Source organism: Barbus barbus (genome assembly GCF_936440315.1).
Source record: "Barbus barbus genome assembly, chromosome: 32".
Taxonomy (NCBI): Eukaryota; Metazoa; Chordata; class Actinopteri; order Cypriniformes; family Cyprinidae; genus Barbus; species Barbus barbus.
The window spans coordinates 20,098,030-20,121,298 of NC_136760.1; the positions used below are offsets into that span (position 1 = coordinate 20,098,030).

The 23,269-nt window shown below is 40.8% G+C and overlaps 1 protein-coding gene across 9 annotated transcripts in view; it reads right to left on the reverse strand.

Moving 5' to 3' along the window:
• The window catches only part of LOC306852631 (transcription factor 7-like 2), a 79,570-nt gene that overhangs the window by 44,061 nt on the left and 12,240 nt on the right, over positions 1-23,269 (reverse strand). For 5 of the 9 annotated variants that reach the window (XM_079389623.1, XM_079389621.1, XM_079389622.1 and 2 more), the window contains exons 4-5: positions 9,703-9,804; positions 2,080-2,139 (exon numbers count right to left, since the gene is read on the reverse strand). In XM_079389623.1, the coding sequence (XP_079245749.1) occupies positions 2,080-2,139; positions 9,703-9,804 (162 nt within the window). The remainder of the gene's footprint in view (positions 1-2,079; positions 2,140-9,702; positions 9,805-23,269) is intronic. The other 4 variants (XM_079389625.1, XM_079389624.1, XM_079389620.1 and 1 more) reach the window with 1 other exon arrangement.

Here is a 23,269-nt window from a genome sequence, read left to right on the forward strand (position 1 = left end):
TGTGAAATCATGTGCAGCTAAATGTGAAAACATAACTGAGAACATGGAACTTGTATATTTGCTTACCAGTTAGCTAAAACAACACACACAAACATAAGCAGCAACACACACACACACGGAGGCATTAGGGCAACATATGGACAAACACTGAGATTTTTCCATTCAAACGAGGTCACAAACACATATCAAACTGAGATACACTACTTAAGGAACTCTTGGTGAACCTTGTCAAACAAGTCCTGACAGAAACTCTTTACAAAAACAAAACAGTTCTGCCCCCTGTAATAAGTGTCAGATAATAAAACAAATCAATATTTATTGTTTTGTGATTTTTTTTTATAAATGGCCAATAGACCTCTTAACTAGCAACAATCCCTTACACAATGTGGGTCAACCAGCTTCACCATATATATATATATATATATATATATAAAAATAATGCGATTTATTGGAAAAAAAATCGTACGATTAATCGCGATTAAAAAAAAATTAATCGTTGCTCAGCACTATTAAAATAAAATAAATGAGAATTTAAGATTTGTTCAAGAATTGCCCTTATCCTAAAATCTTAATATAGGAGCAGTTATTCTGCCTAGATATATACTATGTTTTGTTAAACTCTTGCAAGATTTGCTTTGGCTGCTCTTAAGGTTAGCTTTAGTAATTGCTGCTGGACTCCAATTTAAATCTCACGAGACTTTTCACAAAATGAAGGTTACCATCTCGACATGACCTACATGACCCTGAGGGACAAGACAAAAATAAGACAAGCACATCCCACAATGCCACAGCTTTCTCTATAGACCTAAACACAAGGAGATGAGCTAAACAATCGCTCGCCCCACTGATCCTTGCACCGCTGCTGAGTTTTGGCAGACCAAGGCTACCCATCGTGCCCCCCTTTCGAATTCCACACACTGTTTGTGTCCATCAAGGAGGGCCGAGGTGCAATTGAGACACTCAGAGGCAGTGGCCCCATGTTGCGTCACTCCGCGCCACATCAAAACTGAAGAGCAGTGCCAGACAGGCACTCTCGTTCTCTGTTCTCCTTCTCTCTCCCTCTGCCTCATGTCGACGGGCAAGAGGACAATTAGAAAAAGGCCTCGTATCATCCAAACATCCTTAACCTCGACCCACGCAAACCAAGTCACGCAGACATTTACACACACATGGGTGCGCGTGTGCACACAAAAACACAAACCACTCCACCTCCTAACTTCTCGCTGGCATACGTTCAACCCCAGATGCTACAAATGAAAAGCATCCTCTTCACGCCAGCTGCTTCAGAGAAAAGGAAAAGAAATCAGAGAGAAATAATCGCCACCATTCCGGAAGATGCAGAAAAATAATTAACAAGGCTGAAACGGGGTCTGCGAGCAGACAAAGATGAAGCTCAAGAGGCATTTCGGGCTGCCAGGAATCCAGAGATGCTGAATTTTGCACCGCTGGAGTGGCGCTCATGCTTTCCTGTTACACGCAAACACTGTATATCGTAACAGGGATCCTGCTACAGACAAAAAGCATCGTGTCAAAGGACAGCAACAGTTTACAATTACCACACAAACTAAAGCACAAGAGCCAAGTCTGCTTGTGAGGAGGGGGGGGGGGGGTATGTGTGTGTGAGTGTGTACAAATGCAAAGCAGACTCAACCACATTTTATAGAAAAGAGCAAGAACACAGCAACAAACAATATCAAATACAGCAGAACATTGCACTGTTATCAAAATAAAAACAATTTTTTTGACATCTCTCATTGTAATGATTTTGATATCCTCTATTCTCTACCCTGTTGGAAAACCCAGCTTAAGCTGGAAAACTGAAACAAGGTTGCTGGTTTCTAGCTGGTCAAAGCTCTTCCAAGCTGGTCATTAGCTAGTTACCCAGCCACGACGTTCCAAAATCCAACTTGACCACCTTTAGCTGGTTACTTAAGATGGTCTACCAGCTAATGACCAGCTCGGCCCAGGAAATAACCAGCTAGAAAATCAGCTACCAGCTGAAACCGGATTTTCCAGCAGGTAATTCATTTAAACAATCAATAAGCCAGCTGCAAGAAACTTGGAATTCAGGATTCTCACCAAATGTAATTGGTGAAGACTCAGATCAGTCTGTCCGGGGAATTCGAAGCAGAAGGGCCCCTGCAAGGCAAAGACGGACGTCCCGTGTCACAAATTGAGAACATGGTACACTCATCACTCAACCAGGGCATGAAGGCAAAAAGCATGACTTTTAAAACCACAAAAATGTCTAGCTGTGTGTGCCACCCCTCTCCTTCCCTGTCTGTTTCCTCTCTGACTACAGTGTCAGGCCGCTGCCAGGTACAAGCCCAAACACGCATACAACATCCAACGCATGTTTGTTTACTGTGATTTGAGGTTGTGATATTGTTAGCATGTTGGCAGTGTGTCTACATCAGCTGAACTGACTGACAAAAAGAGTAGTGATGTGGCTTTAGGCATTGAGGCTTTGTACACCACGTTCCTGTCGCACCATGTCATCTGAGAAAAAGAGAGACTAGCAATGGCTTAAATTTTTCACAGAGGAAAAAATCTATTGTTCAGAGTCTTAATGGCATTCTCAATTGCCTGTTTCAAATTCTCTTCTGTTCAAATGTTTGGGTTCTGCAAGTCTGGTTTAATGTTTTCAAAGAAATCTCTTATGCTCACTAAAACATAAAACAGCAGTATTCTGAAATATTACAATTATTTAAAATAGAATTTATTTTTGTGAAGGCAACGCTGAATTTTCAGCAGTCATTATTAACTCTTCAGTGCCACACAATCCTTCCAAAATTATTCTAATATGCTGATTTGGTGCTCATGAAACATTTCTTATTATTGAAAACAGAAAACAGTATTTTTTGTGGAAACTGTGACACATTTTTTTCAGAATTGTTTGACGAATAAAACTTTAGAAAAAAATGGAAATTTACTTGAAATATAAGCCTTTTGTAATATCAGTCTTTATGCTCATTTTTGATACATTTAATGCATCCTTGCTGAATTAAAAAAAAAAAAAAAAAAAAATCTTACTGACTCCAAATATTTGAATGGTATTGCGTCTCAAAAGTTCCTCCTAAAATACCTTAAGACAACAGAAACAAATTATGTATGCACACTATGTCATATTATAGTACACAATATGCTAATATTATTGAATATGCTAACACTGTTAAATGTAATCTTTAAAAATAATCTCAAAAATGAATATTCATTATATCATATTTTTGGGATGCATAATTCCATTGTAACAATTAGAGTTATTAATTTATTTAGATAAAATTTATTTGGCCTCTTAGCTGCCACACCATAAAATATTTACTGAAAACAAAATAATTTTAATAAATATTTAATGTAAAAATGAGAAGACTTCTGAAACTCTAAAGGAGACTAAAGGGGAAATCTCAGGATTCAAATCTGAGAACGAATATGAGGAGATTTAAAGTGGCCATTTATCTCACTGCTGCTTAAAGAGATCTCATACATTGCCCAACAAATGGTCTTGTTAATGGGAAAACGTACAAGAGTTGCGAGCGTCCTGCACTCACAAGGTTACATAACAATATAAACGGCTGAAGGGCTGATGACCTTGACACCAGGTCCCTCGTAAAAGAGTGTGTTGACATTCCTTGAGTTTGGTTAAGGAAATGCTCCAGGGAGGCCTCTCATGCACTACACAAGAGCACACGCTGAGATGTTCTCCAAGCTTTGGCCAAAGGTCTCAGGACAAGTGACACCTCCTTGTTTCACATGGTCCTGTCAGAAGCGGCACAACTCCGGTTACAGTTACATACGACAGGCCGTGGTTGCATCACTATGCACCAAACAGCACCAAAAAAGAATGGAAGGAAAAGGCAGAGGCCCTATGGAGAATGAGGGAGCGAGAAAAGTGAGAAACAGTTAGTAGAAAGGGAAGGAGAGAAGAAAAAGACAGTTGGTTCAGTGTCTTGTGGCTGTGACACTGGGGTCCTCATTAACAGCGAGGGGGCTGGGGTTTCCCAGCATGCATCTGGCCCTCCCAGCTATTGTCAAGCCAGTCCAGGTGCACCACCATTCAGTCCGAAAAAAAGGCAGCAAATTACCCAGCAAAAACTACAGGCCCCGTGCTAGCTTGAGATGCTACTCCTACTCAGCTGGAGTCTGGGAAAATGCCCTGCATGCTTTATCTGTGTGATTCATTTAGTTTACTCTTTATTTTTAACTTTAATATCAATACTCAACTTTAAGGTCAGTTTGAAATCCAGCTCCCAGACAGACTTGTGTTGCGACAGGAAACAGCAATCATGCCCTCATCGTACAGCGGTTCAGGTGGGAGGTCCCGCTCTGTCAAAACGCAACACATTCCATCACTTCCTAAATACTAATTACCATACAGGAACAGACCAGGACTCCTCCAGCTATTCCTCCACCTATTCTTCCTCCTCTCCCTACGTTCTCACTGTTCCCGCGTTTTCCTGCTGTTGGTTCACTTGCACAAAGTGCTTGCATGCATATGCACACTGCTGTGGGGCCTCGTGGGGAAATAGTTAACACTCCAGCCGTCCCCTGCTGCCTGTGAAAGCCCAGAAAACAATGGAGACATTGTCCGGTCTCAACAAGACTCGGAGCAAGAGGACAATGTGTGTGTGCGAGTGTGTATTAGACAGTGTGTAGTGCTCTTGCATGAGGTTGTGTGTGTGAGTATATCCTTTTGCCTCAGCAAGCATTATTTTAGAGAGCAGCATTAAAATACAAATTTTATTTCACTGATTTTATTTGAATAAAATGGAGTTGGATAAAATAATTTGCAACACACATACGCAGTATTCACTATCAATTTAGCCCGTCACCTGACCTGCAAAATGACTGCACTAGCTTTAACCTGGGTGTGGTTACTGCAGAGTGCAGACTCAAGTCAAATATAACGATTAGTCTGGGAAAATGAATAACAATTTGTAATATGATTTTTTTTGTTTTTTTTTTATTGCCACTTAGTTTTCTGTATGTGAATAAATCAGTAATTATTAATTTAGGAAAAAGGTGAAATTGTGGTGACAAAGTTTCCACAGCAACATATCAATCAAATTGTCATTTCCTGTGCAAGTAGACCGTTCTTGACCACAATATAAAGCTGCAAATGGCCAGACTTTACACTGTGAGTTAAACATCTGGCTATACCAGTCTAGTATATGGCCTAAACCAAGAAACACTACATGGGGAAACACTGACGGACAGCTGTGCATACAAGTTGAGAAAGAGAACGAGAACAGGAAACTGATCCCGGAACAAATGGCCAATGTGTCACAGATGTGGGGAAATCTATCTTTCCGTTGTTTCCAACTCCTTCCCACTGGAATTGCAATCGCATGATCCCCGCTCATACGTCCTTGAGTTCATGCTCGGTCCGATGCCAAATACACAGCACATGTTTTGCAGTCTACCTGTCTGAATTATCATGTCTATATTACAGTCTATATAAAGAATGGGCTTTACAAATCACATTAAAAGTTAGCGGAGATGGCAGTGGGACAAACGACTTTGCAGCGATGTGTTCTTTATGACTTGTGAACAGGTAGTGAATGCATGCTGACTGTGGGACTAACAGGCTTTGAAAAGCCTGCGGGGCTCTTGAGTACTTCAAACATCCTGGCACTGCCATCTATGGGCGTGGACAGAAACGAGAGGGTCACTTCCTATGCTCTATTCATAGAGCAGCATGGAGTAGCACCTCTATGGCCACATGTGACTGTAACAAAAAAAGATTGTGTGATGTGTTCCTATGACTACGACTAGCAGTCGAATTCCACTAAAAACTTTTTAACTGATTTATTTTTCATTATGTGATTTTCTTAAACAACTTTTAATTTAAAACAATATGTAATATAATACATTTAATACTTTTTAAATTAATATTTTAAACAAAACAGGCATCCATACACAGGAGCGGCTTGAATACTTTCTATATGAATAAATACTGTCAAGTCCTTTTTCTATTCTTGTGACAGCCATAAAAATTTTAAAGAGTCACTTAGGTTATAAAATGCAATTTATAACAGAGCTGTGTATGAAAAATAACCATATACAGTACTCTTAAATAGGACTCTGTATTCTGTATTCTGCTGCTCTGTGAACGCAACTTATGTCAAGCATCACCCTCATGTGTGATACTTCATTCTCTTATGTGTATACACTTTTTAGACTTGTTTGTTGTCTCTCTCTGTCTCGTCCATCGTCTCACTTCATTGCCATGGTGTCCTTTTACGGTATCACCTCCTCTCTCCCGCTGTCCACCTGTGCATTTGTATCTATCTCACTGGTGATTGTTGGGTCACTTGAACTTCGGCTTATGTTCCTTATCTCACGCCCATCGGCGCTCTCTTATCAGCCCACGGCAGACAGGCGTCTTCAGAGCCATGGGTCAAGGTGGGCAGGTGTTCTTCCAATTCAACAGAGAAGAGAAACTACTGTTTATGGTACAATTTATTGATAAGGCCTTCATGTCCGGCAGGCCAACTTGAGTCAAAAATAAATAAATAAATATAGAGCTCAGGGCATTCCGCAGTTATCTATCCCTGACAATACCAACTGTCTCCAGATAGATTCACCAAAGGCATGATGCAAACCAAGGAAACATCAAATCAAACACACGTCAGCACAAGAGAGAAAGAGTAGAATAGGAGAGCGAGAGAGACAGAAAGACGGAAAGATGAAGAAGTAATGCAAAGTACCATGTTAGGTCTTGATCAAACAGATACGAATTGTATGAATAAACTAAATAAATAAACGACCTTAAATGCTAAATAGCTAAACACCATACGGAGCAAAACATTCATCTTGCTCTCTCGCTGTAGGTCTTTAGGGCTGTTTTAAAAGGCAATAGAGAAAACTGCTTTGTGCTGATAAGCATTTACAGCCTCATGAGTCAGAGGGATAAAACTCAAGTGCAGTATTTACCTGAGCCTGTTCTTAACTACCTCCCACACATTTAATGATTCAGAGAGGGAGGACAATCATTTTTCTCTTTCTCTTAAAAAAAGCACATGGGATGGCTACCCTGCGCTTAAATGTAAAAATAGTTTACTACCAGTTCAGTAGAAGCAGCTGTAGGGTTGCCACTTCATTCATCAGGTAGTATTTACTGTATTTTTGATCAAATAAATGCAGACAGGGCTCTACGCTTACTTTTCTTTTTAGGAGCGCTTGTGCTCCTAATTTTAAAAATTCAGGAGCACAGTCAAAAATTTTAGGAGCACCTTCAAATCAATAATCAAAAATTCTGTTAAAAAATGTACCTTCTAACTTTATTAAAAGTATGTCATCTTTTATGTCAAATTCAAAAACATATTTATAAGATTTTTATCATTTCTAATTAAAACAACAGAATAAAAACAAGTAGAATAAGATCCCAATCAAATGAAATCAGTATTTAAGAAATAAATTTGCACTACAGAGTGGCTTGTAGATGTATTTTCAGATGTTTAATGAGGCTCAGAGGTTGCATAAGTGCAATTCAATTCATAAATTTATGTTGAGGTTAATGTTTTAAATATACAATTTTGAATGTAGAAATATTAAATGATTTAAATAACAGAAAAGATACATTAAAAATTAAACTAAAACTGCCAGTATGTGGTGGTATGTCACTGATTTCATTACTGAATCATTCATTTAATTGATTTGTTCAAACGGCTGATTCATTCAGGAATGAAGTACGTGACTGTCTTTATGAATGGGTAATTGAATCATTGACTCACTAGATTCGTTTAAAAACGCAGTTCATTCATAAACGAAACACCGCTGTATAGTGTAGGTGCGCAGTGGCTCAGCTGGGACTTTGTTTAAAAAAAAAATCTTTGTTTAAATCAATATCATATTTGCAAACTCACTTAATAATCATTAAAAGCTCATCTTAGTTCATCGCGATCTCACAAAACTCCATTATAAACAACGAAGCTCCTTACACTGCACAATGAATCTCTTATTTACTCTCGGTCTACACTTTTTTTTGTTATAATGAGAGAATACGTCTGTGATACATTACTCAATGTTGCAAGAACACGTAAGTACGTTAGAAACCTTTAAAGCTCCCTTAGCGCAAACACAAATATGCCGATCGGCTCAGTCGCACTGCTGCTCCTAAATATTTTTTCATAGTCGCACGCAGTAGCTTTCAGTCGCAAATGCACTGTAGAGCCCTGCCTTAGTGTGAATATGAGGATTCTTTCAAAACCTTTAAAAATCTTTACCAACCTCAAACTTTTGAATGGTAGTCTATCTAAAATTGCATTAGACAACAAGTGGAAAAAACATAACAATATGATAACACTTTAATGTAGGGACCAATTTAACTTAACTAGTTGTTATTAGCATGCCTATTAATAACATATTGGCTGTTTATTAGTACTTATAAAGCACATATTCTGCATGACCATATTCTACATCCCTAATCCTACACTTAACTACCTTACCATTAATAAGAAGCAAATTAATCATTTATATTGAGGCAAAAGTCACATATAATTCTTTGTTAATAGCAAGAATTGGATCTTAAAATAAAGTGTGACCCAAAATACAAACACAAAACATTAAATAGCAAATAGTTTTCAATCAATGTCACAGCCAACCATGATTTTCTTCTTTCTACTTTTGGTCCAGAAAAGAAAGACTGCATAAATGTGCTAAAAAGTTATTTTGTCAACTTTTAGGAGTATAATCTTACATTAGGCACATACTAAACAACAACAAAACAATATTAATTCCATGCAGACTCCTTTATTTAATCTCATTATACCACAATAACATGGTAAACAACCAACCAACCAACCACACAAACCCACACCAATTTAAAGAAAGAACAACTATTTAAATTTAGTCCTGTATGTTCAAAATGTGTTTATCTCTCTGACAAAATATTATCCTGGATTCAATGGATTATTCTCTTATATTCCTAAACACGACCTTGGAGGCACTCTGTTGCTTCCAGTAACTATGGAAACGCAATGAAGCTCCTGCACCACAATGGAAAGACCAAAATCAAATTTGGTCTATTGTCCAAAGAAAGGAATCAATAACCTGATGATTTAACATGGTAACATTGTTTTCGCCCAGCCGTTTGTCTAACCTTGAAGGCCTTATCGTCTATAGATTTTAAAAGAGTGACAAATTTAGAGTTAAACGCATGGATAACAGCACTCACGGATCCAGGGTATAAAACTGCAAAATAAACAGCATCTCTACTCTAGACACTTATTGCCTGAACCAAGCTTAGCATGGGCGTTAATTATCCGTCTCCACTGTAAAAAGAAGGTCACTTTGTGCCATTCAAAGGAGAAACAAAACTGTTAAGCTACACTGAAATCTCACCCTCTTGTTTTCATGAAAAAGCCATATTACAGACAAGCGCATTACAAAACAAGCACCCAATGTGATATATAATATTCCAACACAACATAGGCTGTTTCGCCAAAAGCATCGTAAGCTTAAGTACATCATAGACCCACTGAAACCAATGGAGCTACAACCAACTTAAGCTTACGATGCTTTTGGGAAACACAGCCCTGGTCAACAGTTTTTATAGATCACTAGACCAACTGACAGCTGTGGATTAGGAGAGGAGTGTAAAATTCCAAAGAACCCAACAATACTGTAAGTAGTTTGGTTTTCATGGACTGTGCTGTAGAACAAAGAGCTTTGTAAATGCAATGACTCATGGGTGTTACTTACAACGATGTGTGCTGGAGAAGGTGACCTGGCATCTTTAAGTGCTTGTCTACTCTGAAGACTTCCTGCTTGAACATCTAGCAGGGGCCATTTCATCTGTAGATACTGGATGGCAGAAAGAAAAAAAATGGAGAAAAACAAAAGAAAAACATGTTAACAATGCAGAAAACAAAGGGAAACACAACATAAGAGCTAAAATATCTAAAAAAAAATGTGTGACATAGAAAGCAAAAGTAAACAAAAAGAAATCATGTCAAAAAGATCCAAGGTCGAATGATGCATGAGGTGGAGCTTCTTGAAAACTGAAACTACTGGTGTTAAGATTCATTTACACTTTATGCTTGTCGTTCACAAAAACAGCACATTTTGAACCACACACTCAAATGCATTCAGGTGAATATGTTGATTGTTCTTCCTGTAATCATGCGCAAATGTTTTATTGCCCTTTGGAATTTCAGGTGGACTTTGTGTACATTTTTCCCATATACACATAATAAGGGTGCGGCATTGAGTCACTGCAGCGACTGTCCCCGTGAATGATTGACGTGGACTTTATCAGAGGTGCACACAGGCAAACAGCCCTTTCATGAACCCTTACATCGCTCTTACAGCCAACAGATGAAAATAATCACCATAATCACCATGAAGAGCTCAATGACATTTTCAAACTCTTCATTTAATCTGTAAAATCAAATATTTTTTTGAAAGCTCAAATATATATATATATATATATATATATAGTGTTAATCTGTTTGCATATATATATATATATATATATATATATGCAAACAGATTTTAAACATATGGTTTGTAATAGCCATATGCCCAAAATATGCTACACTCATAGGTGAAAGTTGAGTTTCCTATTCAGTTGGCATGAAGTCAGTATATCATTCAGTGTATCTTTCTTTTGCCTATAATATCTCCATTCTAACTCCCAGCCCTGAACCCTGATGGACACATTCTCTGAGGTCATATGTCTGTTCTCACCCATAGACTGCAGGATTTGCTTAGCAGACCACCCCTTTACATGTACCCTGTGTGCCTGACTGACCTCTCATATAGAGATCACATGCTGGGGCCCATTACAAACCTGCTGTTACTTTCCCAAAACTGCTGTGCCTAATGCCCTTAGTCCATTAGCCCACAGCAAAGGAACTTGACCCTTGAACTTTTAACCTGTATCTGTAGAGGCTTAGAGACAACCGGCTGATCGTGAACGTGACTTGGACTCAACTATCTGAGTCATGGGTGTCTCATCAGGAAAAGTGTGAGGGTCCACACATTGCTAACACTTGAAATGTGGCTGTTGTATTAGCTGAATTACACAGGTCAGGGGTTAACTGGGCCCTGATTGCTGTTATTATTGGAAACTTGAAGAGCAACAAACACTGAAGTAAAAAAAAGTGACCACTGGAAACCGCTGCTCTGTTCAATGACAAAATAAATTCAAATAAGCATTCAAACCATCGATGTTACTAAATAGGAGGGTTGAGTGGATTTGCATGTGGGCTTGGCTGATGCCAATATATTTAAGGAAGCATTTAAGTTGAATGGAAAACAAAGAAGGAAAGAAACAAAGAAATGAAGGAAGGACGGAGGAATGGTGGACAGAAGTAAAAAGAAGACCGAAAGAAAGGTGGGGTAGACAGAGAAGCTGGGGCTCAATATCTTAACCTTGGCGCAATTTTGGATGCAGTCTTGGGCCCATAACATGAAAAATAAATTTAGAGTACACTCTATATAAAAAAATGTTGCTCTTTTTTAGGCCTAATGCATGCTGTGCTATACTTCATCAGATCCCCAAAGGAAACTTCTGACGAGTCGGTCGGCCTTGTAACTTGGCCTCCGATGCTGCCAGGACTTCAACCACTGGGCTCCAAATCAACTGAAAAAACTTGGCCCAAGTGAGCCACAAATCAGAACCAAATCCATTCCCATGTCTGACCAGATCCTGCCAATCAGGGTCAACCTTTCAGCTTCTACTCTCTGTCCTGCTCTATCCAATCAAACAGCTTCACGCCTTCCCTTCTTACAGCCTATCGGTGGAATTTGTTTGACCTCGTCAGGCCTCCTTTAAGATTTTACTCTTTTTATGAAGACATTCCAAGCTCCACTTTGCCAAAGACATAAAAAGAGTCAAGAAAAAATGTGTGATTCTGTGACTCGCCATTTAAGCAAGTACCCATAAAGTGAGGCTGTAGTTGTAAGGCTGTTCATGTGTCTTCAAGAACAGGACTGAATCAGAGCTAATTAGAGGTGGATTCACAGCAGAATGCATTCCTGTGATCCAGTCTGGAGGAGCTTTTGGACTCCTTACCTTGGCCTCAACTTGATCATACCCACCTCCAAATAGTCAAACTGGTAGCTGGGATATTGAAGCGTATTGTTGACAGGTAGACAGGAATGCCAAATGTTTAAGAATCAGCTCAAGTTTAATGCAAAATAACACATAATAATCATAATTAAGTTTTAGTTTGAAACTTGTGCGCATGTAGGACTGGGTAATATCTTGGAAAGGAGGGCCAGGTAATGCCCTGTGCTATAGCAATGTGAAGTTTAGTTTGGATGGGGTGAAAGGTGACACCTTGCCAGTGTGGGCGCTGAAAGCTTAGTCCACTTCAGACCTTTCCCTTGGTCTAATCCCTCCTGCAGGTTTTACAAGCATGCCAAGGAAAGCTGAGGCTAGACCAGTGCCAAAGTCCCAGCGGTGTTCCCTTGCAGCCCAACCCCCTACACCACCCTTGGCCTGCTGACGGACGCACCACTTGGGTTTGAGAAGGCCATGACCTCTGACCTCCCCCTGCCTCTTCTCTGCCTACTAAAAACTCTCCAGCTAGGAGGCCCCCTTCGACGTAACTCAAGTGCTATTCTGATGTGACAAATTGCTCTGGAGATCTGGAGAACTCCGTACCCTCCCCCTCAGCCTTCAGACTTACCCAAAGTGCTTACTCTGTCCTGGGGCCCCAACAGCAGGGGCTCCCCTTCGCCTCCCCCATCCTTCAGCAAACCCTCAAGCCTTACTTTGCCTTCTCCTGCCTTGCCTCAACACAGCTACAATGGGAATGAATGACTCAATTGTCTCTGATGAAGTGAAAGACAAGGGAGCCCTCTAAATCCTCCAAAAGGGATGAACTCTGTCTCTGTCCCTCTATTGCCTGGAGACTTCCGGGAGAAAGAGAGAGGGAGTCAGAAATACAGAGAGATAGAAAACACAAGAGACCATGAGTTGCTTAATCAGGTCTTCTGGCAAAATCTTTTCACCTAAACTGGATCTGGAGCTGAGCATGAAAAGCAATACGACCTTTGCAGAAACCCTTTATTTTTCATGGAAAATCATTCCAAACCAAAAATGCACTTTACGATGTTAGGCCTAGAGCTAAAGTCATCTGGATTGTGGAAGCATTTGCAACAGTAAGTAAACTAGAGCAAACAAAACTGAACGCGATAACCAAATTGAATCCATGTAAATTGCGTGTTCGATTTGTTTTTGGATTAAGAGCAAAGGCTTTTCCACAATCAGACAAATCAGATGCCTACTTTGTCAGAGAAGCTAGGGATATCTGTGGATCTATTTTCAGCTGTCCAGCATAGGATGAACCAATGCATTAGAAAGCATTGCAGCCACATTAACAATGTACACAGGAAAACCTGAAGACAAAAGGGTGTAAGGGGGTCCGGCAAGCACTCTGTGAGCCAATTTCTCACTAGAGATGCTCAATCAGGCCCAGAAGATCCCAGACCATCTATGGAGAGGGGTCAAGAACATATGCAGCTACTAACACACGACACATGCATCCAAATGTTAACTTAACTATCACCATATCCACACATGCTCTAAGGGTGTGAGAGTTGACCTCTTGCTAATTGCAAGAATAAACCAAGACATTATTTAAGCAAAGACACCTGAAATTGACTGATCAGATGTGAACAGTGTGGTGACCCAAGTTTGAGTGTGGATCAGGTCTCCCACCACCTTCTTGTTATGTCCAGTCTCTGGAAATAAAAGTGGCAGCACTAATTAGAATCTAAAAAGTGTATGTTTAAGAGTGCTTGTTACTAGGTTCACATGGAGAACCACACAAGTTTGCATAAGAATTATGATAAATACCACTCCCACTGAACAAGCAACAATAAAAAGCCCATTGTTTTGTTCACAGGTGCTGAGGAACAGGCATGGATACATACAGACTCGTACTTAATACACTCGCTCTCTCAAGAGCAGAAATTTTTGGGGAAAGGACATAATAATGATCCAGACAGGCTCTTTGAAATTCACTGATCCAAAGAGAAGGGGATCTGCCCATCTGTGAGACTCCCATCTCTAGAGAGGTAGAGAGAGCGGTAAAAGAGAGAGAAAGCATGTGTTTGGGTGTGTGTGCGTCTGTCTGTCTTTGTATGTTTGCTTGAAACATTCAAATAGCCTTCATTTCGGATGGATGGAAGCATGCTGGAGGTGGGGGCTAGGGGTGAAGAGGGTGGAGGAGGAGTAGCTCTAGATGAAACTGAAAGTTAGTCTACACGAAGGCTCTTCACACTTGCTTAGTTCTTCTAATACACATTTTATGAGTAAATAAAGGAAAAAAAGAGAAAAGAACACCCCACCAGCTCAGATTGCCTCAGGCATTCTGCAACCAGGAAAATAAAGCTGGAATGTGGGCAGGCCTGGGGTTTGTGTGCCCTGGGGCGGGAGAGGGTCCGCGGGGCCCATATTTACTCCAAAGCTGGAACCGCTGGGGGGGTTCTCAGCACTCTGACTGTACAGAGCCAGAGACCCCAGCCTGATCTCCTCCATCCCCTCACCTCTCACCTTGGCCCTCTTCATAATAAACTCCTACTGACATTTTTCTTTCACACTGCCTCCAAAACTGATCCTCCACACAGTTGACGAGGCAGGCATCTTTTGAAACTTAGGTCTGAAACATACTCTACTAAAGTATTTGAACATGGACGCTTCTAGCTAAGCAAGCTTGATTTCATGTATTGTTCCGAAATAGCATAAAACTGCTTGAATGCACATTGCATGCTCAGCACTGCCACAAGGGGTGCTATAATGGGTGCAGAACAAGTTAGATCTTATAAACGTGTTTATAGTTAGCTACCTGAATAAAAAACATTCAATACAATAATGGCACAGGTATTTTAGGCTAACTCTACTATCCCACAGAGAGATAACTGACCCAAAAATGTATTCACTCTCATTTTGGTACACACTTTTTTGGTGAAGAATTTTTCTGTCTGTCTGTGTCCAAACAATGAAAGCCAATGGGGTTCCATGTTTTGGACCTCAATGTTCTTTCAAAATATCTTCTTTTGTGTTTTCCAGAAGAAAATGTTATATACTGGTTTGGAACAACATGAGGGTGAGTAAATGATGACAATTTTCATTTTTTGGGTGAAGGATCCCTTAAAGTGTGTAGTGCCACAGTAATACAAGAACCCCAACATCTCTTCCACTTAAAGAGACAGTTCAAGAAAGTTTTAGTTAAATCATCCCCAATTCCCAAATTATTCTTATCTGATCCAGCACCTCGAACAAAGTAGCATGAGATACATGGCCATGCTCGTGGTCTGTTTAAGTAGCAGGTGTTGGCTCGTGTATTAATCAAATAGCATCTGATTCACCTGAAGCGTTCAGACTGTGTTTGGTACTGTGTTAGTGTGCACATACTACCAATAAGTAAGGGCATAAAGACGTTCTGCCAAGCCTCAAAGACAGACTAGCTCTTTAAGAGCAGCCATTCTCCTTGCTTGAGGCGGCAGCAAAACAAACAAACCGTCTCTCATGGAGACAGTTGGACAGAGTTCCTCTATTAAAGTCCATGTAGTCTGACATAGCATTTGGTGATTGCACACCAAAGGACTGCTGATCCATTAATATTTCTATTGAGCAGGAACAAGTTCATTTGTATTTTTAGGTTGTGTTTTCTTCTACCCAAGGGGCATAGAAATGGAGGAGACATAAAATTGATCAGTTTGGCTCAAGAATATTAATCATGTTACAACATTTGCCCAATAGTCATGTCTGGTTTGCTAGGAGGAAGGCAACTAGAGACATTTGGTCTTAAAATTGCCATTTTATATGGTTGGGTACAATTCTTCTCTTGAAATATAATTTTTGGGATTATTTTCCAAAAAAGCATGCCCCCGTTTCTACTCTTTCTTGCGCTTGTTCTCTCTCTCTTCTGGGTGATTATGGGCCCCTTAAGAGCGCTCTATAAATAGCCCTGCAGGCTCTAGTCTTCGTGGCTGGTGTCTCCTCCAGCAGGGCCCATAATGAGACATACAGGCAGCTAAGGCCTAGCAACACACCCAAGAGCTGCACAATTGCACAGTCTGCAGTGTTTCAACACCAAGAGAGGTCTCATTCCTACCCTGTGGAATCTCATACACTGACCTACTTACCAGCTACATGATCTTCAGCCTGGGTGGAGGGCTTAGGCGCTAGGTGTGCCTGCTCATAGGTCCTGTATAGTTAACATTGGGTTGGCATGGAGTTTGGACTTTGGAGCTCACATTTAAACACACACACTCTCTTGGCTATAGATCAGCTTTACTGTACAGATAGGGGTCACCCCTGGCTACCATGAGGAGGTAATTACCTCCTCTCAAGTTCAAAATAAAGACTACTTTCACCTCCTGCAGCAACAACAACCTTCAAACGGGTTTCAACCTACACACACACACACACAAATAAACCTTGAAGCACTCCAAACTCCATATTCATAAAGTCTGGTCCCTGAGTGTATCTGAGCACCATTATCTGCCTCGAAATTCAAAATGGTTGCAGGTCAGAAGCGTCAATGCAGGACACCCTTCTGATTTTACCCTACAACACAAACCCAAACCATACTCAGGGAACATCAAACACGCTCAATGTAGCACAAATACTACAGGCTGGTCTATTCAGACCAATCTCGCTCTCAACTACATGAATTTAAATGGGAGAAGGGTTTACTGTACTTTTTGTTGGTTAGTGATATATCCATTGGGTAACTTTTGATAGCAAATGGCAATCAACTGATGGTTACTGGCATAAGTTACGCAAAGAGTAACAATGCTAACGTCCTGTCCATGAGAAGACGACTAACTTCAGAGACAATGCCGTTCTTTTGCTCCCAAATAAATAAATAAATAAAGGACTGGTTAATAGAGCTCATTAAAATGGAGGAGGCACAGATGACAATAAGACCCAGGGAAGGTCATGCAGTGGGAGCTACGGGCAAAGCACTGTGGGTGATGGTGCGACCCCTATCTTCTCCTCTGCACCCCACGAAGAGCACCCTTCCCCTCCAAATAAACTGTAGTAATGATTTTGTAGTAATGCACCCCCCCACCACCACCACCACCAAAAAAAAGCCTCACGAACACACATAACCCCTCCTCAACCTCTCTGTTAATTACTGCAGACATCCATCCACAAACAGCGGCAACAGACACCATCACACACAGCAATTACTGCTGAATCTTTAATGCACTCCTTAAGAAACTCTCTCTGGCACTGTGTCTCTCTTGGGCAAACCACAAACCTGTCTTCTCGAACCATTAACAGAGGGGTGACAGGGCACTAGGACAAGAATAAGCAAAAATAAACTTACTGACTGTTTATAAGGTCTATTCGAATCTGAAAGATCCAGCAGAAACATATTTTCAGGTAAACGTCTTCATTGCAACCCCCTTCTCACTAATGATCGATTCAGTTCTGCACAGATGAGATGCAGAACTACATGTGTAACTGGACGCAGCTGGGACTAATGCTGGATGAGTGTGAAAACTAATCTCTACTCTTAGCTAAACAGTAACACATGCAAGACATGTCAATTCTGAATATACTAAGAGGTCTATTCATAAGATGCATCTGTCCTGTGCTATAATGTCAAATCTCCCTGATGAAAGAACACATCTTTATATGCATTAATTCAAATCGACTAAATAAACAGCAGTCTTTATCTGACCCAGCCTGGTTTATGCCAACTGAAGGTGGATCAGCATTGTCAAGCATTTAAAGAAAAAATAACAGCATTTGTGGTTAAGTTGGGTGACCCTTGGTGGTTTAAACAGCAATACCAACAGACCAGGACTTAAAAGACAACATTTAATGGAAACATCCCAACATGGAAATATCTTAAACCTTGGTCAAACTAGACATGCTAATTTTTTCTGGACTCTATAATGGACAATGATTTTGAGTTTTTGTTGACCTGTGTTAGTATGCGTATGAAAGAGGTTAAATTCTAGTCTGACAGCAGCTTCAGGACCTTAATAAACAGCAATGATTCAGTTACAACATCATTATGATAAGCATTTGTTTCATCATAATAGTGCGCTGAAAACCAACCCACAATGCTTTGTTTCACCCTATAACAGACTCTGACAGCTGATGACAACGTGTGCACCTGAACTTGCATGAAGCCAGCTTCTCTGCCTCGTATCCTCTCTCCAATCTACTCGTTTACTTGATGCAACTCATTGCAACGCTACGTTAACAATGCTCCAGCTCCATTTCCAAAGCCTCCTTCATGCAAGGCTGCAAGACACGGACATGCAGATTTATATGGTTTTGGGGGTGGGTTTTGTTTTTTTACAGATGTGTTCTATAAAGGTTAACATGCACTGGAAAAAAAGCCTTGGCTACAAACTGTGTGTTTTTGTCAGCTGGGGGAAGCAGTACAGAAAAAAAGCCCTCAGCCAAGCCATCAAGTTGAACATTGAACTTCACAGTAGTAGCTGCCTTTCTATGCCTCTCCTTTTGATGTTACCTCCAAAGCAAGGGATCAAAGGCTTGGAGTGTGGCGTGGGGAAGTCCCAGGCTCTTAGCCTGGCAGCCCGTGATATATGCAAAAGTCTATGCCAAAAAGAGAGAGAGAGAGAGAGAGAGAGAGAGAGAATGCAAGCTAGAGACAGCAGGCTTGTATGGAATGTGGCTAAATAGTGTGCTTTACTTTAACGAACTCTGAGGTGATGCAATCACTCCTTTCTGGATTTTTTTACAGTGAAGTGTTGAAAACAATGAGGGCGTGCCAAGAGAAAGGCTAAGGCTTGTGGGCGCAAAATGTGTATGATACCTCACTGACAGATCCACTACTCCACCCCCTTTCCCTCACACACGTTGTGTCATACTCACATAAATATACAATAAGATGTCTGACAGCAAACACTGGCCGTATGAAACGCTGTCCTTCACAAACCGACACAAAAACAACCACAAGACCCACACATATGGATACAATAGCCTCAGCTGAGGTGTTTAAACCAACTAACCCCTGCTTGAAAATTTTGCACACACAAATATAGGTTTACACGTGCACGCACACACACCCTTTCCCCAGGGCTATTGGATTAAGAGGTCTGTCTGGCTGACAGCGAGCCCTTCCTTCCCACGTACCCTGTCAATTCCCTCCCTCCCTCCTGCCTGCTCGGCCCCTCGGCCCTGCTCTGCCAGCCAGGGAGAAGGACACACCTAAACTTGACATCGATCTGCCTGAGCTTTTCTCAGCACCACACACACATGCAGAATCGCACACGCCACAATACACAATATTTGTGTCTGTAAAGAATGAGCGGGGGACGGTACTGAAAACAGAAGAAATGCTACAGGAATAGTCATGTCTGATATGGCTATGTTTTCTTTTGAAAGGGTTAAAAAAAAAAAGTAAAACATGAGCATTGGACTAAGTCTGTATTTGAAAAGAATTCATTTGAAAACATCTTTAATGAGTTAATAAATATTAATGACACTACCAAAACATTTTTTAAATGATGCAGAGGCTGCTGTGAACACTTGTGTGAACAAATCAATTATTCATTTTTTTTTTTTTTGTAATTTAATTGATTTGAAAACATCTATAGTGCATTGTTTTTAACTCAATATTAATTTCACTATCAAAAAATAGATGTAAAATGATGCAGAGACTTATGTGATCACTTGAGTGATTACTCAAACACAATGATTTTTATTTTAAACAGGTTCACTGAAATCAACAAAATGAATGAACTCATTAACTAAAATGATCCTTCTCAAACATAAAATAACTGTAGGACACCCTACAGTTTTAAGGACCCTACAGTTTTTATGCAGCTTTTGCAAGTCGTTGAGATCGTAAGTGCGCCATTTGGTACAGGACCACTGGAAAAGAAAGAGACACATTTTCCCTGGACCTTGAATTCTCAATTACTCACTAGGTTGTACAAAAGTATCATTTCTACTGCTCTGGAATCCTGACCGTTTTACTCAATACCCTTCACCTGTGTTTGAAAACAGCATACGTTATCTTTTTTTCAAGTGGACACACAGATACTGTCTGACCACCGTTACCGGTCGTAGTGCGTCAGTGTGTGTGTGTGTGTGTGGCTCCCCGTCAGGCAGGCCATGCCAGTGTCTCCGCTCCAGCACCAGATTCTTTAAGAGTCATGGACTTGAGAGGGAGGGAAAAAAAATGAGTGTGGATAATAGGCCTGTTGTTAAAAGAATGGAGGAGTGAAGGAACAAGTGAAAGAAAGTGGGAATGAGAGGGGAGGAATATTAAAGACAAGCAGATCCCGTTTCACTTTCCAGGTCATCCGAGGGCTGCTGCACTTGTTGTCATTATGTAAATTTGTGCCAGACGGACACCCTTGGCCACAGCACCACAAATAAACGTCACAATTCTAAAACGCAATGTGTGGAGTTCAAAATGTTTCTGAAGACCTGCACGTTCTGTTCCAGGACTTAACTTTACAGTAATTTCCCTACGAATAAAATGATGCTGGGACTTAAATGCTGTGTAGTTGTGCACCATGTTCAGTGTTGATTCAAACTACTGACCAATCTGATTGCAAGGTACTCCTGAAAATGACAGTAAGAAATATTTTAAACAAGGGCCCATGCTTTAAAATGATTATACTCGTATACATCCCTAGGTTTTGCGGGCATTGGGATGTGTAGACACGTACAGGTAGATTTGCGCTGCGATAAAAATATGCAGCGAGCCGGCATCGGGGCCTGCGCTGGCAAAGCTGGGCTTCAATTTGAGCTGCTGTGATGGACGGCTAATGAGAACAAAAAAATCCATCCCGTATAACAACAAAATACCACTGACACTCCTGATCGCCGTGTTCCCGAGATGAGACGGAAAAAAAGGCGAGGAGAAAAGAGAGCCAGAGGAAGACAGGCAGGGAATGAGAACGAGGGAGAGAAAACTCACAATGATGACACGTAAGTGCAAAGAGCGATTAAGGATTTACTTTCAAAAGGGCCTCCATTGATCTTTTTTGATAGACCTGCAATAAATCAAACCAGATTGACTCACATGAGAACGAAGCCTAATCCTTTAGTCAGATCCAGAAGAACTCAAACCAAACCAGCTGTTAATTTAGGCTTTACAAGATAAAGCAGGCGAAAGCCAACCTGATGTACCCTAGGGCAAGGGCTTACATCATCTCTGTAAAGCAATCAACTTATTGCCAGTTTGGAGAGGTAATCAGAGTGCACACTGGGAGGAGAGAAAAAGACAGAATGGCAGGGGAGGAGAAAGTAAGAAAAGGTCTAAAAAGGCAGAAATAAAGAGGCTCTATGAGAAAAAAAGAAAGAGAATGAAGTGGGGGGAGGGGGGCAAAGAGGTCCAGAAAACAGGTTATTGCATGCTAAAATATGTAGCTATGCTAGAGATATGGCGAAATATGAGAGGGAGGCAGCACAAGCTCTATTTCTTGCCTGGGCACCCTGTAATTTCCCTGTGCGTTTTGGCCCTATGCCCATGGCCAGTGCCACCTCGGTCATGCCCGGTCAACCACACCGAGTCAGCGCCATAGCCTGCCATGCTAATTAAGCCAGTTATTTTTGTTTGTTTGAGTATTTTTCTTCACCAAACTTTACTTTTCTGCCGGACGAAACGATCAAGACGCGCCATCCTGTCTTTTCTGGTTACTTTTCTAATGTCCTTTTCAGACCCACATCCTGTTTGTGTATGAATGTAGGAGAGACATAGACATATGCTTTACTTTTATACTATATATTTTACTTTTACACTTTTGTTGAAAAAAATCAAACAATAAAATAAAGATTTTTTTATTTATATAATCACTGTCATAGTTCTACTACTATTATTTAATACAGTTAAAATAATAATAATATCTGGAACCTTAAATATTAATATTATTTTTTATAAAATAAAAAAATAAATGCATGTAGTACATGTATAAAGATATGAGATAAAAACAGAAACAAGGATGATGTTCACTCAAACACACCCAGACACATATCCACTCATTAGGTACCATGTTCTTGCCTTTAATGTTCTGTTTACTACGCACAACAAGATCAAATCTGAAATCCAATTCCAGGCCTGACCAGGGCCTTTCCCTTTAGTTCTGAGGGAGCCTTTAAAAAAGCCAGGCTTGTAGTCTCTGGAAAGTGTCCAAGAGAAACTGAGGCTCAAGAGTCCAAACAAAACCCCAGGTGAAATCAGAGTAAAAGCAGGAGCCCGCATCCCCACCTCTCTCCGACACACTGCATGCACACAGGGATCACTCAGACTTTGGGTGTCTGCTCTACCCAACTAAATTGAAGTTAAACGAGCCAGGGGTTTGACACACATGTGCACATCCATGTAAAGAGCTTGGCACTTCTGTAGCGCTCTGTTGCGCCTACTATCTTTAGTGCTGAACTGAGGCTGCCCCTCCTCCCCCTCCTTTTAGCGGGTGTAGCACTCAGCCTCGTGCCTTCCACCATCCTCCCCACGGGGTCACACTTTTAATTACATAGAAACAGTAATCCCATCAGACAGATGGCAAACAGGCCATCACCCAATGACTTTATGCCCAATTGAATCATTACTGATGTTATTTGCTAAATTATAGCAAAACACAACAACACCGCCAAGCTGGATTTGCACAAGAAGCTAGCGAAAGCAGATGTGCCCTCCTGTCGAGCATCTGTGACAGAGATCAAGACGGCGTGAAGACGGGAAGTAGAAAGTCGGATCTGTTTTAAATGAATAATATTCTAATCAGTGCAAGCAAATGCAGACCCTTATTATCTGTTGGGAAAAAAACAAACGAAAAAATATGATTCCTCTACCGGACAAGGCATTTCCAACCAACTTGGTTTGGTAAACCACATAACAAGCGCAATTGAGAAGTGACGAGAGTTCTTTTCTTAAAAGAGGGAGCGTGTTTGGTTTATGGGCTTTGCTCAGCACCACCGTTTGTCTTTGGGGAACATCCCAAGAATCCACTCTTTCCTGAAAACCAAACACAGAGGTTCAGTCCACAACCTTGCTTCCAGAGCCCATTCATTCTCTCTCGCTTGCTCACCCGCTCTTTCTTTCTGTCTGTCTCTCCCTCTTCTTTTCCTCTGCCCATGGCTTCTGTCAACAATTAGCGGTCGCCTCTTCCAGAGTCCCAGACCACAGCACCCCGAGCGTTAAACTATGCAATCTCCCAATCAGTCCCTCAACATAAATTACAGCTTGCGACATCGTTTGGGAAGGAGACGCACCTCTGTGCCAATAAACAAACAATTCCCATTAAATTGTTTTTGACAGAACTAATACAAAACTCCAAATTCAGTTGGAGTCATGACTACATAAGC